At 36.9% G+C, this 15662-nt stretch overlaps 1 protein-coding gene across 1 annotated transcript in view; it reads left to right on the top strand.

Annotated features, from left to right (window-relative positions):
• Nucleotides 1-3084, top strand: part of SLC15A2 (solute carrier family 15 member 2) — a 32740-nt gene extending 29656 nt beyond the window's left edge. Inside the window, exons 20-22 of the mRNA XM_027586924.2 lie at nt 622-768; nt 1365-1469; nt 1811-3084. Coding sequence (XP_027442725.1) covers nt 622-768; nt 1365-1469; nt 1811-1987 — 429 coding nt within the window. The 3' untranslated portion in view covers nt 1988-3084. The remainder of the gene's footprint in view (nt 1-621; nt 769-1364; nt 1470-1810) is intronic.
• The last annotated feature ends 12578 nt before the right edge of the window (nt 3085-15662 follow it).

The following is a 15662-nucleotide window of genomic DNA, read 5'->3' as shown; positions in this document are numbered from 1 at the left end:
CCCAGGCACCCCAAAAATTGCCTTTTTGACATAATTTAAATGTGTAAGATTTGAGTTTAAAAATGATGGCCAATAAATAGAATTTAAAATAGCAGGCAACATTTGATATAGATTTTTCAAAATTGATCAACAAAATCTTTAAGGTTTACTAAGAAAATAATTCATTTTGATAAAAGCAATTTTAGTAAAATAAAAATTTTAATGGAAAAATAAAAACAGTTTAATTGTACTTACATAGAAAATTGGACAAGGAATTAAACTCTTCTCAAGAATGTGCTTTCTGAAAACTCATTGTGTTTGTATAATTCAGATGCCATTTTATATTTAAAATGTTGGCCAGGATCAAAATACCTATAGGTCAAACAGTGGAAATCCAAACTACAATATCAAAATATTCTGCCATTGAAGGACTCAGTCAATAATGGTATCTGAGTGACTGAAGCCAGATAAGTGAGGGCAGTGTTACCAAAAGGAATTTCAAAAAACTGAAATTGTATAGAATTTGCTCAATCTCTTGAAGGATAAAAATACAAAGAGGGGATCGGTATATCACAGAATGCTGTAGATCAGAATATTTACCTGAGACTGCTGATAAGCCCATCTCTTCTTTTCCTCACTAAGAGCACCAATCATGATCCTCAGGCCTGGAAAATGGAAGACATTCCTACCAACAAACTGTCCATTGCATGGCAGCTACCACAATATGCCCTGGTTACAGCGGGGGAGGTCATGTTCTCTGTCACAGGACTTGAGTTTTCTTATTCTCAGGTAGGTTTTTGCAAGTGAAAGTGGAGGTGGATATATTGCTCAGGGAAGAATGAATTTTAATCTTCGCACTGCCTTAAATAGGTATGTGATCCTGGCCAAGACCTCTATATTTTTTGGTCTTAGATTTCATATATATGACCCTGAACAGAGTCATCTTGACTCCCAGGATCATGGCAGTGCAGCATAGTAACTGATGCTGTTTGGGATCTAGGAAAGCGTACTTTAGGAATAAGGATGGTGGAGCCAAATTGCCCAAGTTCAAATTTTGATTGTACAACTTATCGTGTAAACTTGAGCAAGTTAATTATCTCTCTAATGCTATTTTTCTTTATGTGTAAAGTAAGAATACTGATAGAATTTATCTCCTAGGGTATAATAAAGATTATATGATATCATGAATTAAATATTCAATTAAGAGGTCCATCTTATTATTACTGTTGACATTATTATCACCCCTTGAATCAACATGTTAGCTGAAGTTGGAGGGGGAAGGAGTTCAGATTTGGAAACTTGTGGGAAAAGTTTTCTGGACAGATGCGTGGGTCATCGGGTGGTGTTAGGGAGTTTGTTTACTCACAAACCTGTGTTCTCTTTAGGCTCCCTCTAGCATGAAATCTGTACTCCAGGCAGCCTGGTTGTTAACAGTCGCAGCTGGGAATATCATCGTGCTTGTTGTGGCACAGTTCAGTGGCCTGGTACAGGTATGGATCTGATGCAAGCAGGAGTCTGTGTCTACCCAAGATTCCCCTTCCAAGTTCCTTTCCTTCCTCTTACCCCACCCCTTTGCCCCCACATTCCCCACTCAGTGCTGTGTGTAAGATGGGTTACATATAAACAGACTTTGCCAGGAAAATGGACATGTAAGAGTGGCAATCATGGCCACCGTAGGCCATATGAGGAGAGGCCAGTGAAGCCATTGTTGTTTTAACAAACTTCTGCCTACATTGATGACCCTGAGTCAGTCTGCTCCCTAGTCCTCATCCTATGAAGATCCATTTAAAGTTTCTTCATATTCTTCTTTTATATTTATTTCTTCCTGCAGTGGGCTGAATTCATTTTGTTTTCCTGTCTCCTGCTGGTGGTCTGCCTGATCTTCTCCATCATGGGCTACTATTATGCTCCTACAAAGCCAGAGGATTTACAGGAGCCAGCGGATAAGCAGATTTCCCCTACCCAAGGGAACATGATCAACCTGGAGACCAAGAAGACAAAGCTCTAATGGCTCCCCGGACTCTTCCTAGACCCCAATTCTGGGCTTTGGTCTTGGTCATCACCCATCCTAAGACATTTTTTCTTCTATTTGGTTAGGGAAGAGAAGTAGCATTGTATCTGAGCTGATCTCCACTTTTCTCTCATGATAGAGGCAATTCTAGGACTGGATATTCCAATACATTAAAGAGCAAGTCCCCTGAGACTCTATATCTTCCCATTAATTACTAAACTCTGTAAACATTGTGTAGTATTCCTGAAGCAGGCCTAGCATTTCTAAATGGCCATTAAAAACACAAATGTGTAATTGAAATTAGTCTCTGGGGTTATGCAAAGTTATGTGGGAATCCCTTTACTTGCCATTTAGAACTGATGACTCCACTTTTTAAGGGATTGATTCAGGGGTAAAATTGCAGAATTACAGAAATGGCATTTCAAGTTTCTTCATAAGCAACATAATTGTACTATTCACTAGGACCTCAAGAATTGGTATTTATGGTGCAATCTGGTTCAGGGCCTGGCCTGTCAGCTATCCAGGTTTGATAAGACCTTAGTAAAGTTTTCAGTCCAGGTAGTAGGAAACAAATGACATTTTATTAATACACAGAAGTATTTTATCTACTAACCCAAACACCCCTTTCTTCATACTGATAGATCTTTGGAAACCAAATTGAAGTATAAATTGTAGAAATCCTGTTGAGTCTTCTTTAGTACACATTTTTCTTAGGGACTACAGTGTTTCAGCTGGATTATGCTTTGCTGTGGACAGTTTTATGGATACTAATGATAATTTTCCAACCATGCATTTTCAATGTTGTTGGGACAGCTTTTTCTTATTATTATATCATTTCTTGCTTATTGTAACAGATATTTAATAACAACAATATTTTTATGAATCCAACTTCCTTTTTTTATTATTAGCCTATTCAGCCTCAAAGTAGTTGGTCTGTTTTGATAAGTTTTTCCTATTTTACTTTTACCATAACTTTAATTTCTTTTTCCACGTTTTTATTATACTTCCAGATAGTTAACATACAGTGTAATATTCATTTCAGGTGTACAATTTATTGATTTATCACTTACATACAACACCCAGTGCTCATCACAAGTGCACTCCTTAATCCCCATCACCTTTTTATTTATTTTTATTGTTTTAAAGATTTTATTTATTTATTTGACAGAGAGAGACACAGCAAGAGAGGGAACACAAGCAGGGGGACTGGGAGAAGGAGAAGCAGGTTTCCTGCCAAGCAAGGAGCCCGATGTGGGGCTCGATCCCAGGACCCTGAGATCATGACCTGAGCCAAAGGCAGACAATGACTGAGCCACCCAGGCACCCCTCCCCATCACCTTTTTAACCCATCCCCCTGCCCACCTCCCCTCTGGTAACCATCAGTTTGTACTTTATAGTTAAGAGTATGTTTTTTGGATTGCCTCTCTTTCCTGCTCACCATATTCATTTGTTTTGTTTCTTAAATTCTACATATGAGTGAAATCATATGATATTTGTCTTTCTCTGACTGACTTATTTCACTTAGCATAATACACCCTAGCTCCATCCATGCTGTTGCAAATGGCAAGATTTCATTCTTTTTATGACTGAATAATAGTCTCTCTCTATATCATATATATATATATATATATATATATATATATATATATATATATATATATATATATTTCTTTATCCATTCATTGGTCCCATAACTTTTAAATGCCATTTCTTCATTTAGGCCTGGGAATTCCCTGTTTACTAAAAAAAAAATTACAGCATTCTAGGTTTAAGCTTGTAAAATGGTGATGCTAGGTGGAGGGGCTTGTCCCATATAAAGATCCCATCAAAATCTGTAGGGAAGTACAAGAGTGGTAGAACATGAGGGGTTTTTGTTTCTGTGTTAATTAAAAAGGTGAAAAACATTACCTTGCATGCAGTGAATGAACCAGTGGACAGGCATGGGGATATCATTACACTACTGTGTATTTCTAGGGAAAAAAATTCAAAACCACTATACCATATAGCCTTATTTCCGTTGGTTTTGCTCTGTCATCTAGAACTGTGTTGAGTCTCACATAGTAAATATAACAAATAAGAGAAGTTGCTCCAGTTTCCCAAGTGTTACATACTTTAGTTTTAGTGACCATGGTTTCAGAAATAACAAAGTGACAGCAACACCATTCAGTTTCCCCAGATATTGTGCTGTGAACCTGACCCTACTTCTTCAGAAGATATTCTATTTATTTTTGAGCAGCCTTAAATCAATCTGTCCTATGAGGTATTGTTTCAAGAGAAGTTAGTTCTCTGTGAATGAAAGTTTCTATGCACAAATAAATTTTGGGAATGAGGCATATTATATCCTCTTTCATAGTAAAGATTCTGGGAAATTCTGCAGTAAAAACACAAGACACTTTGTTTAGCCTCAAATGGTATAGTATTCTGAAGAACGTTGGTTTGGGAAAAACTGTGGTAGGCAATTCTTCACTATGCTGAACTGAAACCTTCCTCTCTGAAACCTCCTACCCTTGGTTCTTTCCTTCATAGCTAACAAGAATAAGCATAACCCCCTCTCATGTGGCAGATTTTTTGCTATTTGGGGAGAGCTTTTATGTCTCTTCAGTCATCAAGTGGATATACATCAAGTTTAAGATTCTCAGTTCTGTTAATGGGCCTTCACAGGACATCTTTCAATACTCTGTTTTACCTCTTCTGAAAAATATATTAGCCACTCTGGAAAATGGTATGGAGGTTCCTCAAAAAGTTAAATATCCTACAACCCAGCAATTGCACTACTAGGTATTCATCCAAAGGCTACAAATATAGTGATTCGAAGGGGCACATGCACCCCAATGTTTATAGCAGCAACGTCCACAATAGCCGAACTATGGAAAGAGCACCAGATGTTTATTGACAGATGAATGGATAAAGAAGATGTGGTATATATATATATATATATATATATATATATATATAATGGAATATTACTCAGCCATCAAAAAGAATGAAATCTTGCCATTTGCAATGACATGGATGGAACTAGAGGGTATTATGCTAAGCAAAATAAGTCAGAGAAAGACAAATACCATATGATTTCACTCATGTGGAATTTAAGAAACAAAACAGATGAACATAGGGGAAAGGAAGGAAAAATAAAATAAGATGAAAATAGAGAGGGAGGCAAACCATAAGAGATTCTGAACTCTGGGAAACAAACTGAGGGTTGCTGGAGGGGAAGTGGGGGGGTGGGGTAATTGGGTGATGGGCATTAAGGAGGGCACTTGATGTAATAAGCATGGGGTGTTATATGCAACTGATGAATCACTAAATTCTACCCCTGAAACTAATAATACGATATATGTTAACGAAATTGAATTTAAAGAAAAAATAAAAAATGTAGCAGTGGCTCAGAATCCCTCTTAAGATGTGATACCTAGAGCCAAATACACTTCCAGAAGTGGTCTGACTAGAAGAACTAAGATCAGCCTTTCTCTAAACCATATACTTCTGTAAATACAGCCTTAGGTAACATTAGATGTTTTTGGCATCTATACCATAATATAAGCTTAGATTCCAACCAGATGGTTGCCTCAAATCTCCAGGTTTTAAGAAAGCTATTGCTTATCCAAATACATCTTTGAGTTCCACTATGTGCCATTCACCAAATTAAGTACTGGCAAAACAAAAATGAATAATATACTCTACCTGTGTGGGAGGTTACCTCACTTATCTTTACTGACTGTAAAGATCCTACAAAGTACAGAGGCCTTGAAGAAGTTATGGTATATTGAGGAAGAAGAAGAAGGACAGTATTACAGGGCTGCAATAACATTTAAAGAGGTAAAGGATGCATTTAGCAGAAGCTATGGACCAGATGATGTGTGCCTTGTGATTATGGTAAGACATTTTGATGTTATTCTAAGTGAGATGTGAAACCATTGGAGGTTTAGAACATGGGAATGACACAGTCTGATTCTACAGTTAGGGTAACTCTGGCTGCTGAGTGGAGAATTGTCTGTAGGCAGGAGGGAATGGAAGCAGGGATTCCAATTAGAAGACTTTTGTAATAGTCCAGGCAAAAAACAATTGTGACTTGGACAAGGTTGTAGCAGTGGAAGTAGGAAGAAATGGTTTGACTTGGAATTGAACTTTAAGTAGGACTGACATGATTTGAGTATGGTTTGCATATATGGTTTAAAAGAAAGAAATCAATGTTGACTCTTAGCTTTGGGGTCCTGAGTAATGAGGATGAATGATGGTGCAATTTGGGGGGAGTAGGAAAAGTAGGGTTAAGAGTACTTGTGGGGCATAAAGTAACTAAGAATTTTGTTTTGTGTATGTGGAACTTCAGATGCCAATTTGGTGTCCAGTTGGAGATGTTGAGCTGGCAGTTTCATGAATCTGAAGTTTAGTTAAGAGGCTGGAGCTGGAAATATAAACTTGAGAGTCATCAGTATATAAATGGTATTTAAAGGAATGAGATTTGATGAGATATCCCAGGAAGTGAATGTATACAGGGAAGAGGTTCAAGGACTAGTACTGGGATTTTCTAATATTAGAGGTCAAGAGGTATATGAGTCTAGACTTAAGTTATATTACAAAGCTGTAGTAATCAAAACAGGATGGTACTGGCCAAAAATAGATACATAGGGGCCCCTGGGTGACTCAGTAGTTAAGCGTCTGCCTTCAGCTCAGGTCATGATCCCAGGGTCCTGGGATCGAGCCCTGCATCAGGCTCCCTGCTCGGTGGGAAGCCTGCTTATCCCTCTCCCACTCCCCCTGTTTGTGTTCCTTCTCTCGCTGTGTCTCTCTGTCAAAAATAAATAAAATCTTAAAAAAAATAGATACATAGATCAGTGGAACAGAATAGAAAATCCAGAAATAACAATTATATGGTCAACTAATCTTCAACAAAGCAGGAAAGAAAATCCAATGGGAAAAAAACAGTCTTTTCAACCAATGGTGTTGGGAAAACTGGACAGCAACATGCAAAAGAATGAAACTAAACCACTTTATTACACCATACACAAAAAATAAATTCAAAAATGAATTGAAGACCTAAATGTGGCACCTAAACTGTAAAAATCTTAAAAAAGAGCACAGGCAGTAATTTCTCTGACATTGGCCATAGCAAATTTTTCTAGATAGGTCTCCTGAGGCAAGCGAAACAAAAGCAAAAATAAACTCTTGGGACTTCATCAAAATAAAAAGCTTCTACACAGCAAAGGAAGCAGTCAACAAAACTAAAAGGAAACCTATGGAATAGGAGAAGATATTTGCAAATGGCATAGCTGATAAACGGTTAGTATCCAAAATGTATAAAGAATTTATAAAACCCAACACCCCAAAAAACAAATAATCCTATTAAAAATGGGCAGAAGACATAAACAGACGTTTCTTCAAAGAAGACATACAGATGGCCAACAGACACATGAAGAGATACTCAACATCACTCATTAACAGGGAAATACAAAACAAAACTACAGAGAGATATAATCTTACACCAGTCAATGGCCAAAATTAACAAGACAGGAAACAACCGGTGTTGACGAGGAAGCAGAGAAAAGGGAACCCTCTTATACTGTTGGTAGGAATGCAAACTGGTGCAGCCACTCTGGAAAACAGTATGGAGGTTCCTCAAAAAGGTAGAAATAGAACAATGCTATGATCCAGCAATTGCATTACTAGGTATTTACTCAAAGGATAGAAATACTAATTCAAAAGGATACATGCACCCCGATGTTTATGGCAGCATTATTGATGATAGTCAGATTGTGCAAAGAGCCCAAATATTCAGTGACTGATGAAGGGCTAAAGAAGATAGTATATATACTAATGGAATACTACTCAGGCACCAAAAAGAATGAAATCTTGCCATTTGCAACGATGTGGATAGAGCTAGTGTGTATAACACTAAGTGAAATAAATCAGTCAGAGAAAGACAAATATCATATGATTTCATTTGTATGTGAAATTTAAGAAATGAAACAAACACAGAGGAAAAAGAAAAACCAAGAAAAAGACTCTTACCTATAGAGAACAAACTGATGGTTACTGGAGGGGAGGTGGGTGGGGGATGGGTTAAATAGGTGATGGGGATTAAGGAGAGCACTTGTGATGAGCACAAGGTGTTGTATGTAAGTGCTAAATCACTAAATTCTACATGGGAAACTAAATTTATACTGTATGTTAACTGGAAATTAAATAAAAACTTGAAAAGAAAAACACACATACATTTAGAGACACATAAAAAAATAAAAGAAAATTTAAAAAACAACAACAACAACAACACTTCATTGCTCTCTATTCACTCCAAAGATAAACTTCTAATTCCTCAACCAGGCCATCTGACCTGGCCCTTATTATAGAGTTTATTATAATAGCAGATGTCTCCTGCTATGATTATTGATTTGTCTACTTCTATTATACCTATCTGGGCTCATCCCCGCCACTGGCTCTTGTCAAGTTGCATACTCCCACCCTCAACAGAGATCCACTAAGATTTTCATCAGGATTTTATTGCATTTATAGATCAGTTGGGGGAGAGTCGGCATATTTACCATATTGAGTCTTCCAAACTTTGAATCTCTCTCTTTTTTTTAATGTCCTTCCTCTACTTTCTTTGTATTTAATTTGCTTTTCCCTTTCTAATTTCTTGAGATGGAGACTTAGATCATTTATTCTCATTCTCTCTTCATTTTATAATTTGTGTGTTTAGGATAGTAACGTTTTTTAACTTCATTAACTTCCTCTAATTACAACTTGAGCTGCAACCCATTAGTTTTATTTTTTGTTTTGCTTCTATCCTGTACCTCTCCATTTTCATCATATTTGTGTTTAAAATACCATTCAAATGTCACTATTTTTATAAGGTCTTCTCTAATACACCACTGAGATACCATGATTGTTGCAACCTCTCAGGCTCAGTAGTGGTCTGTTTGTTATTGGATGGAAGACATTCTCATCATTTTCTGTCTCATAGCACAGGTATGTTGCTTTGTTTTATTTCCTCTGCTCATCTGCAGGATCCTCTTAGTTTTTATATGTTGTATTTTCATTATAATCAAGTTTAAAATACTCTTTAATTTCCTTTGTGATTTCTTCCTTGACCTATAGGTTGTTTATGAATGTATCACTTAATTTTAAAGCATTTGAAGATAGTCTATATTATCCTTTTTATTATTAATGTCTACTTTAATCCCACTGTGATCAGAGAATATATTTATAATAAAATGAAATCCTACAAAACTTGTTGAGGCTTGTTCTATAAGCCAGCATATAGTCCAGGTCACTTTTGGTCAATAGTGCATGCACACTTAAAAAAATATGCATTCTGTCATTGTCAGAGGCAATGTTCCTTATTTGTCACAGCAAATGGCTCCTGCTATGATTGTAGATTTGTCTACTTCTGTCTAATTTTACTTTATATATTTTGAAACTATGTTGTGGGTGCATATAGACTTAAAAATTTTATATCATCTGTGGTGAATTGATTTTATTATTATTATGTCATGTCCCTCTTTATCTCTACTAAAGCTTATTGCCTTAAAATCTACTGTATTGAACATTAATATAGCTAAATCTGTTTTCTTTTAGCTAATATTTGCATGGGATAAATTTTTCTATCTTTTTACTTTCCATCTTTCTTTGGTTTTACCCTTAAGGTATGTCCCTTATAGGCACCATATGTTTAAAAAAAAAAATCCAGTGCAAGTCTTCCAACTGGAATTTTTAGTCTGTTTATATTTAATACAATCATTGGTATATTTAAGTTTTATCTACCATCTTTTTTTCTATTTTTTCTATTTTCTGTTCTACTAGCCTATACTATATCTCTTTTGCTTTCCTTTTCTGCTTTCTTTTTAATCGACTATTTTTGTTCCATTTTCTCCACTATTAACTTTTACTGGTTATACATTCTTTTATTTATTTTTTTTATCTAGTGATTATCTTTGGGATCATTACATATACCCTGGGCTTCTTACAGTGAATACACATGATTAATGTAACCACTACCATGGCAACTCTTATATTTTAGAACACTGTAATTTCATTTACTCTCTTCTACCTTTTGTGTTATTGTTTTTATGAATTTTAATTCTATATACATGTTGGATCCCACAAGATAATATTATTGTTTGATACACTCAATATTCATTTACATTTATTTACATATTTACTCTTTCTGTTTTCATTCCTTCCTTCATTTGCATGCTTTTATCTGGGATCATTTCCCTTCTTCCTGAAGAACTCTCTTTGGTTGCTCTTTAGTGCAGCTCTTCTGGGAATGTATTCTCAGTTTTTGCTAATTGAAAAAAAAATTCTCCTCTATTTTTGAAGGATATTTTTGTTGTTGTGTTTTGAGGGTTCACATTTCTAGATTAGTGGTTATTTTTTTTCACATCTTATATTCTGGCTTCCATTATTCTGTTAAAAAGTCAGCACCAAATCAATTAAGAATTGAAGGGAATATTTTCCCCCCTCTGGCTGCTATAAATTTCTTTTTACTTTGGTTTTTATTAGTGTTACTATGATGTGCCATGACGTGATTTTCTTTATATTCATCCTGCTTGGAGTTTGCAGGGCTTCCTGAATTAGTGACTTGATGTCTTTCTTCAGTTTTGAAAAAAAAAATTGCCATTATGTCTTGAAATATTACCTCTGTCCTATTATCTATCTATTTCTCTGTCTCTCCGTCTTTGTGTCTCTTTCTGTCTCTTTCTCTCCCTCTCTCCTTGTCCCACTCCCTCTTCTTCCTTCTTCCTGTCTCTTTTTCTCCCCTTCTGGGACTCTAATTACATGAAACTAGAATATTTCATGCTATTCTTTTTGTTTCTTCTGTTATTTTCTATACTTTGACATTCTTTTTCCTCTCTGTGATAAGAGCTACTACTGAAGGAAACTGACCTGACTTGGAGCACCTCAGAAAAGTTCTATGCTTTGACGTTGTTAAAAAAAAAAATCAACCAGCAGCAAAATGGTCAAGATCAGCATCACAGCTGCCTAGGACCACACTATAGGCTGAAGCAACAAGAGATCAGCAAAATATTTAAAAGGAGAGCTGGGGAACAAGAGAGCCATAGGGAGCTTCAGAATGCCCATTCCATTGTTTATTCTTTCCCGAATTCTCAAGCCTCATTCTGTTATCATTTCCTTTCTGTTTAGAGAATTTCCTTTAGCCATTCTTACTGGTAGGTCTGCTGATGACAAATATTCTTAGTTTTCTTCTTTTGAGAATGCCTTTATTTCCCCGTCATTCCTGAAGTATATTTTTCCTAGATATAGAAATAGGGTTAACAGTTCCTCTCTTTCAGCACTTGGAAACTGTTATGCCAGTTCCTTTTGGCCTCCATAGTTCCAGACAAAAATTTGCTGTCTAGGACATGGGCAGAATCACTTTGTATAGTCAATAAATGGTTTAATACATCAAAAAAAATTGCTGCCATTTGAACCATTTTTCTATTATAGACAGTGCATAATTTCTCTGTAACTGCTTTCAAGATTTTTATTCATTTCTGGTTTTTTTTTTGATGTGTGATTATGATGTGCTCTGGCTTGGATTTTTTTCCTTTTGGTTTCTTCTTTTTGTGGTTCCTAAACTTTCTTTCACCAAATTTGGAAATTTTACAGCCTTTGGATATTTCTTTGAATATTTTTCCAGTCTCATTCTCTTTCTCTTGTGTTTCTGGGACTCTGATGGCATGAATGTTAGATATTTTGTTATTGTGCCACAGGCCCCTGATGCTCTGTTCATTTGTTGGTATTCAGATTGCATAGCTTCTCTTAATCTGTTCCTTTATTAATCTTTTTTCTTCTGTCATCTCTAATCTACTTTAAGCACATCCAGTGAGTTTTCTTTCATTTATTATAATTTTGTTTTACAATTTCTCTTTGTTTTTTTTTTTAAGATTTATTTATTTGTTTGACAGAGAGAGACACAGCAAGAGAGGGAACACAAGCAGGGGGAGTGGGAGAGGGAGAAGCAGGCTTCCCGCAGAGAAGGTAGCCCGATGCGGGGCTCGATTCCAGGACCCTGGGATCATGACCTGAGCCGAAGGCAGATGCTTAACAATTGAGCCATCCAGGCTCCCCTCTTTGGTTCTTTTCTCATAGCTTTATTTCTTTGCTAAGACTTTCTAGTTTTTTTCATTTGTCTCAAGAGCATAATTGCTAGTTGAAACATTTTTTATGATTGCTGCTTTACAGTCCTTGTCAGATAATTCCAACATCTGAGTCATCCCGCTGACATCTGCTAATTGTCTTTTTTCATTCAAGTTGTAATTGGTTGAGGAATGAAAGTTCAACTTCCTGCTCAGTTCCACAGACACTGTAGTGGAGGAGACAGTTTTTCCATTAGTGTTTGGCTGGAGTAGGATGGGGATTGTCAAAATGTTTCATGTTCTGCTACATTGTTCTTTTTCCAGTTCTTTGGCGAGGGGGGACAGCCACTATGGAGTACATTTTTGGCTGCACCTGTTGGTAGTTTCAGCTAAAGCCTTCTCCATCCCCCTGTACCAGATATATAGAAAATAAAAAGAAACCCAGGGAATTACCAAGCCAAATCAGGAGCAAGAGTCCTGCATGGCAAAAAAAAAAAAAAAAAAAAAAAAAAAAGTTACAAAATTGCACTAATGTTTATTAGTGAAAACCTGGCAGAATATACATGGAACTGAATTCCGAGGGTACTGCATTAGGGGTGAAGGAAGATAAATTTCAATTAGGCTGAAATTATTAGATAGGTGCACTTACCAGAAACTCTGGAATCAATGTGCTATCACACAGTTGACAGAGTTATAATTATTTTCTCTTTTTGTTGTTTGTAGGCTGAAAATTCGATTCACTTCTGGCTTATGCGGAGTTGAGATGCCAGAAATCCTCTGTAGAGGAAGGAATAAACAGATTTATTAGAGAGTGGGGCGCCTGGATGGCTCAGTCAGTTGGGCATCTGACTCTTAGTTTCAGCTCAGGTCGTGGTCTCAGGGTCATGGGATTGAGCTCTGCCCCAGGCTCCCAGGCAGTGGCAGTACTGGAGATTCTCTCCCTCTTCATTGGCCCCCTCCCCCTCTCTCTCTCTCGTGCTCTGTCTCTCTCCCTCTCTTTCTGTCTCCCTCTCTCTGAGATAAATGAATGAATCTTTAAAAGAAAAAAAGATTTAGGGAGATAACAGCATAGAGTGGATCTGTCATGTATTACCTACTCAGCCATCCCAGCCCTGAGGACATGCCTGTCACAAATAACATGGAGAAATGCATTAATGAAGGTAGTACCAACATATTTGAAAAGCACCATAGTGGCTGTCTTCTGTAGGTCAGAGATGAAGGTGGCAAATACTGATATTGAAATGGGTTCTATGATTTCAATAAGGTATATGATATCTCAGGGTGGCAGAGACTAGTAAGTAGCACCAAATTATCAGAAACAACTTGGGCTGGTTACTTAAGTAGACAGAAGAGCTGGTGGGGCAATCATAATGGTTTGACTCACAGGGATATTTGGAATTAAATAAATGATCATAGGGTCCCCAGTGCTGAAATAGGAAGGTCATCATGTTTACCTAGGTAAAGAAAACTCCGTGGAGTAAAGGCCCTTTGGTGAGCATTATATAGGACACAAACATTCTAATACTCTGAATTCATTCTGAGAGATCCCTTCACATACCTTTTTCTCCAGACCAACTTGTTATCAATTCTCATATCATTCCTTTCATGTCCCTGACTGTGCTGCCAAATCATTAGCCTCTATCCATGTATTACTATAGAGCTGCTCCTTAGGCAGCTTTCATTTGGGCAAAATGGGCAATGAGGTGTCATGCTTAGGATTCTGCCCACTGATTAGAATTACGTTTCCTTTTTTGCAGGGCCATGAACTTGGGGGGGCTGCTGCATTGCAGAAGTCATCACCAACTGTCATACAAAACCATCTACAGAATAGGCTCAGATTTCTTCTGGCCATAGAGAGCACTGCATGTGGCTTAAGCCAAGAATGAGAGCAGGATGGCAGTGCAATGGGAATAGACGCACCAGGATTAAGAGCCACCTGCTCATCCAATTTACACTTGCTCAAGCTGAGTCCCAAATATACCACATGATAAAGGAGTATTGCTGGACATGACTGATTCTATGGCTTGGTAGATAAAACACTCAATTCATGTGGGGCAACTGGTGTTCCATAGTCAAATGAGTATTCAGTCTCTACCACAGCCCAGTAGCAAGCCAAGAGCTATATCTCAAAACGAGGATAATCACTATTTAAAACAGGCGTGATTTTGCTCCAAAACCCTATGGGCCTCTATGCTGAATCTCCTATCCGAGCTTCCAGAGTCCATAGCACATTTGATCATGGATATTTTAAAAACCACTGGGCTCGCTGGTCATAAAGAGGGTGACCATATAAACTATCATCCAAACTAGGACAGTCTTGAAAGTGAAAGGAGGCACTAGTAATAAATACACTGGGACAATAGGCATAAATTAAAACTATCCTGAGATATAATGTCATTCAGTCGTAGTAGCCAAGTGATTAATTTGTTTGCTTTGCATCCTTGACCAGCCAGAGTGCACACTGAAAGGAATTCAGGAAATTTTGACAGAGAGCTCTCAATTCTAAAATATCCTGGATTAGTGGATTAGGTCATTGAATTTCAAGGTAAGACATCTTTAAGTATCCAGGCAGAAAAAAGTAAATATTTAGTCAGTTCTCAAACAATAGTATGCATGAGAAACATCTCATAGTTTGTTAAAACGGTCCTGGACTCTCTACCCAAAGTTCCTAATTCAGTAGCCATAAAATGGGGTCTGATAATTTGCATTTTAACAAATTCCCATGTGATGTTGATGCTGCTGATCTGGGACCATATTTTAAGAGCCATTGATCTACAGAGAAGAGAAAAAATATCCCCACGGACCGTCCTCAGTCTTTTCCACATCAGAATTCAACACCAAAATATAATGGGGCAACTGCTACAATATTCTAAAGGAAAATTAGACCAAGATGTGGTTGAAATTGTAAGGACCTGACAGCTTTCATAAACATGAACAAACAAGTAAAATTGCCTTTATGAGAACCTCTTGCAAAAGCTATGCAATGATGAAGTCCTGATAAGAAAAGATGAATAAAAATAACTTGGGAATGGAGAAGTTGCATGAAATATAAAACCAATACTAATTATGAGAATTATGATTGTAAAATAAATGTTATAACTGATAAAATATATGTTTATGTAGACAAACTAACATATCTCATCTATAAGAAATAAAATATGTAAATTTGAGGTTCCTTTTTTTTTTTAAGATTTTACTTATTTATTTGACAGAGAGAGACACAGCAAGAGAGGGAACACAAGCAGAGGAAGTGGGAGAGGGAGCAGGGAGCCCGATGTGATCCGATATGGGCCTCGATCCCAGGACCCTGGGATCATAACCTGAGCTGAAGGCAGACGCTTAACAACGGATCCACCCAGGCACCCCTTGAGTTTCTTTTTTTAAAAGATTTTATTTATTTATTAGAGAGCTTGAGCAGCGGGGGGGAGGGGGAGATGCTGAGTAGTTCATATCTTGATGTAGTTGAACTTAAAATGAACTCTCTCCTCCATGATATTGAGACAGGAACTGCTTTTGATTTTTAAGATACCTGTATCTTTGTATCCGTTTTGTAGAATTTGAAAAATAACCTTGAATAAAAATTATATCTTCTT

Source organism: Zalophus californianus, chromosome 1 (genome assembly GCF_009762305.2).
Source record: "Zalophus californianus isolate mZalCal1 chromosome 1, mZalCal1.pri.v2, whole genome shotgun sequence".
Classification (NCBI taxonomy): domain Eukaryota; kingdom Metazoa; phylum Chordata; class Mammalia; order Carnivora; family Otariidae; genus Zalophus; species Zalophus californianus.
The sequence above is the reverse complement of the archived record's forward strand: the minus strand, read 5'-3'. Positions and strand labels throughout refer to the sequence as shown.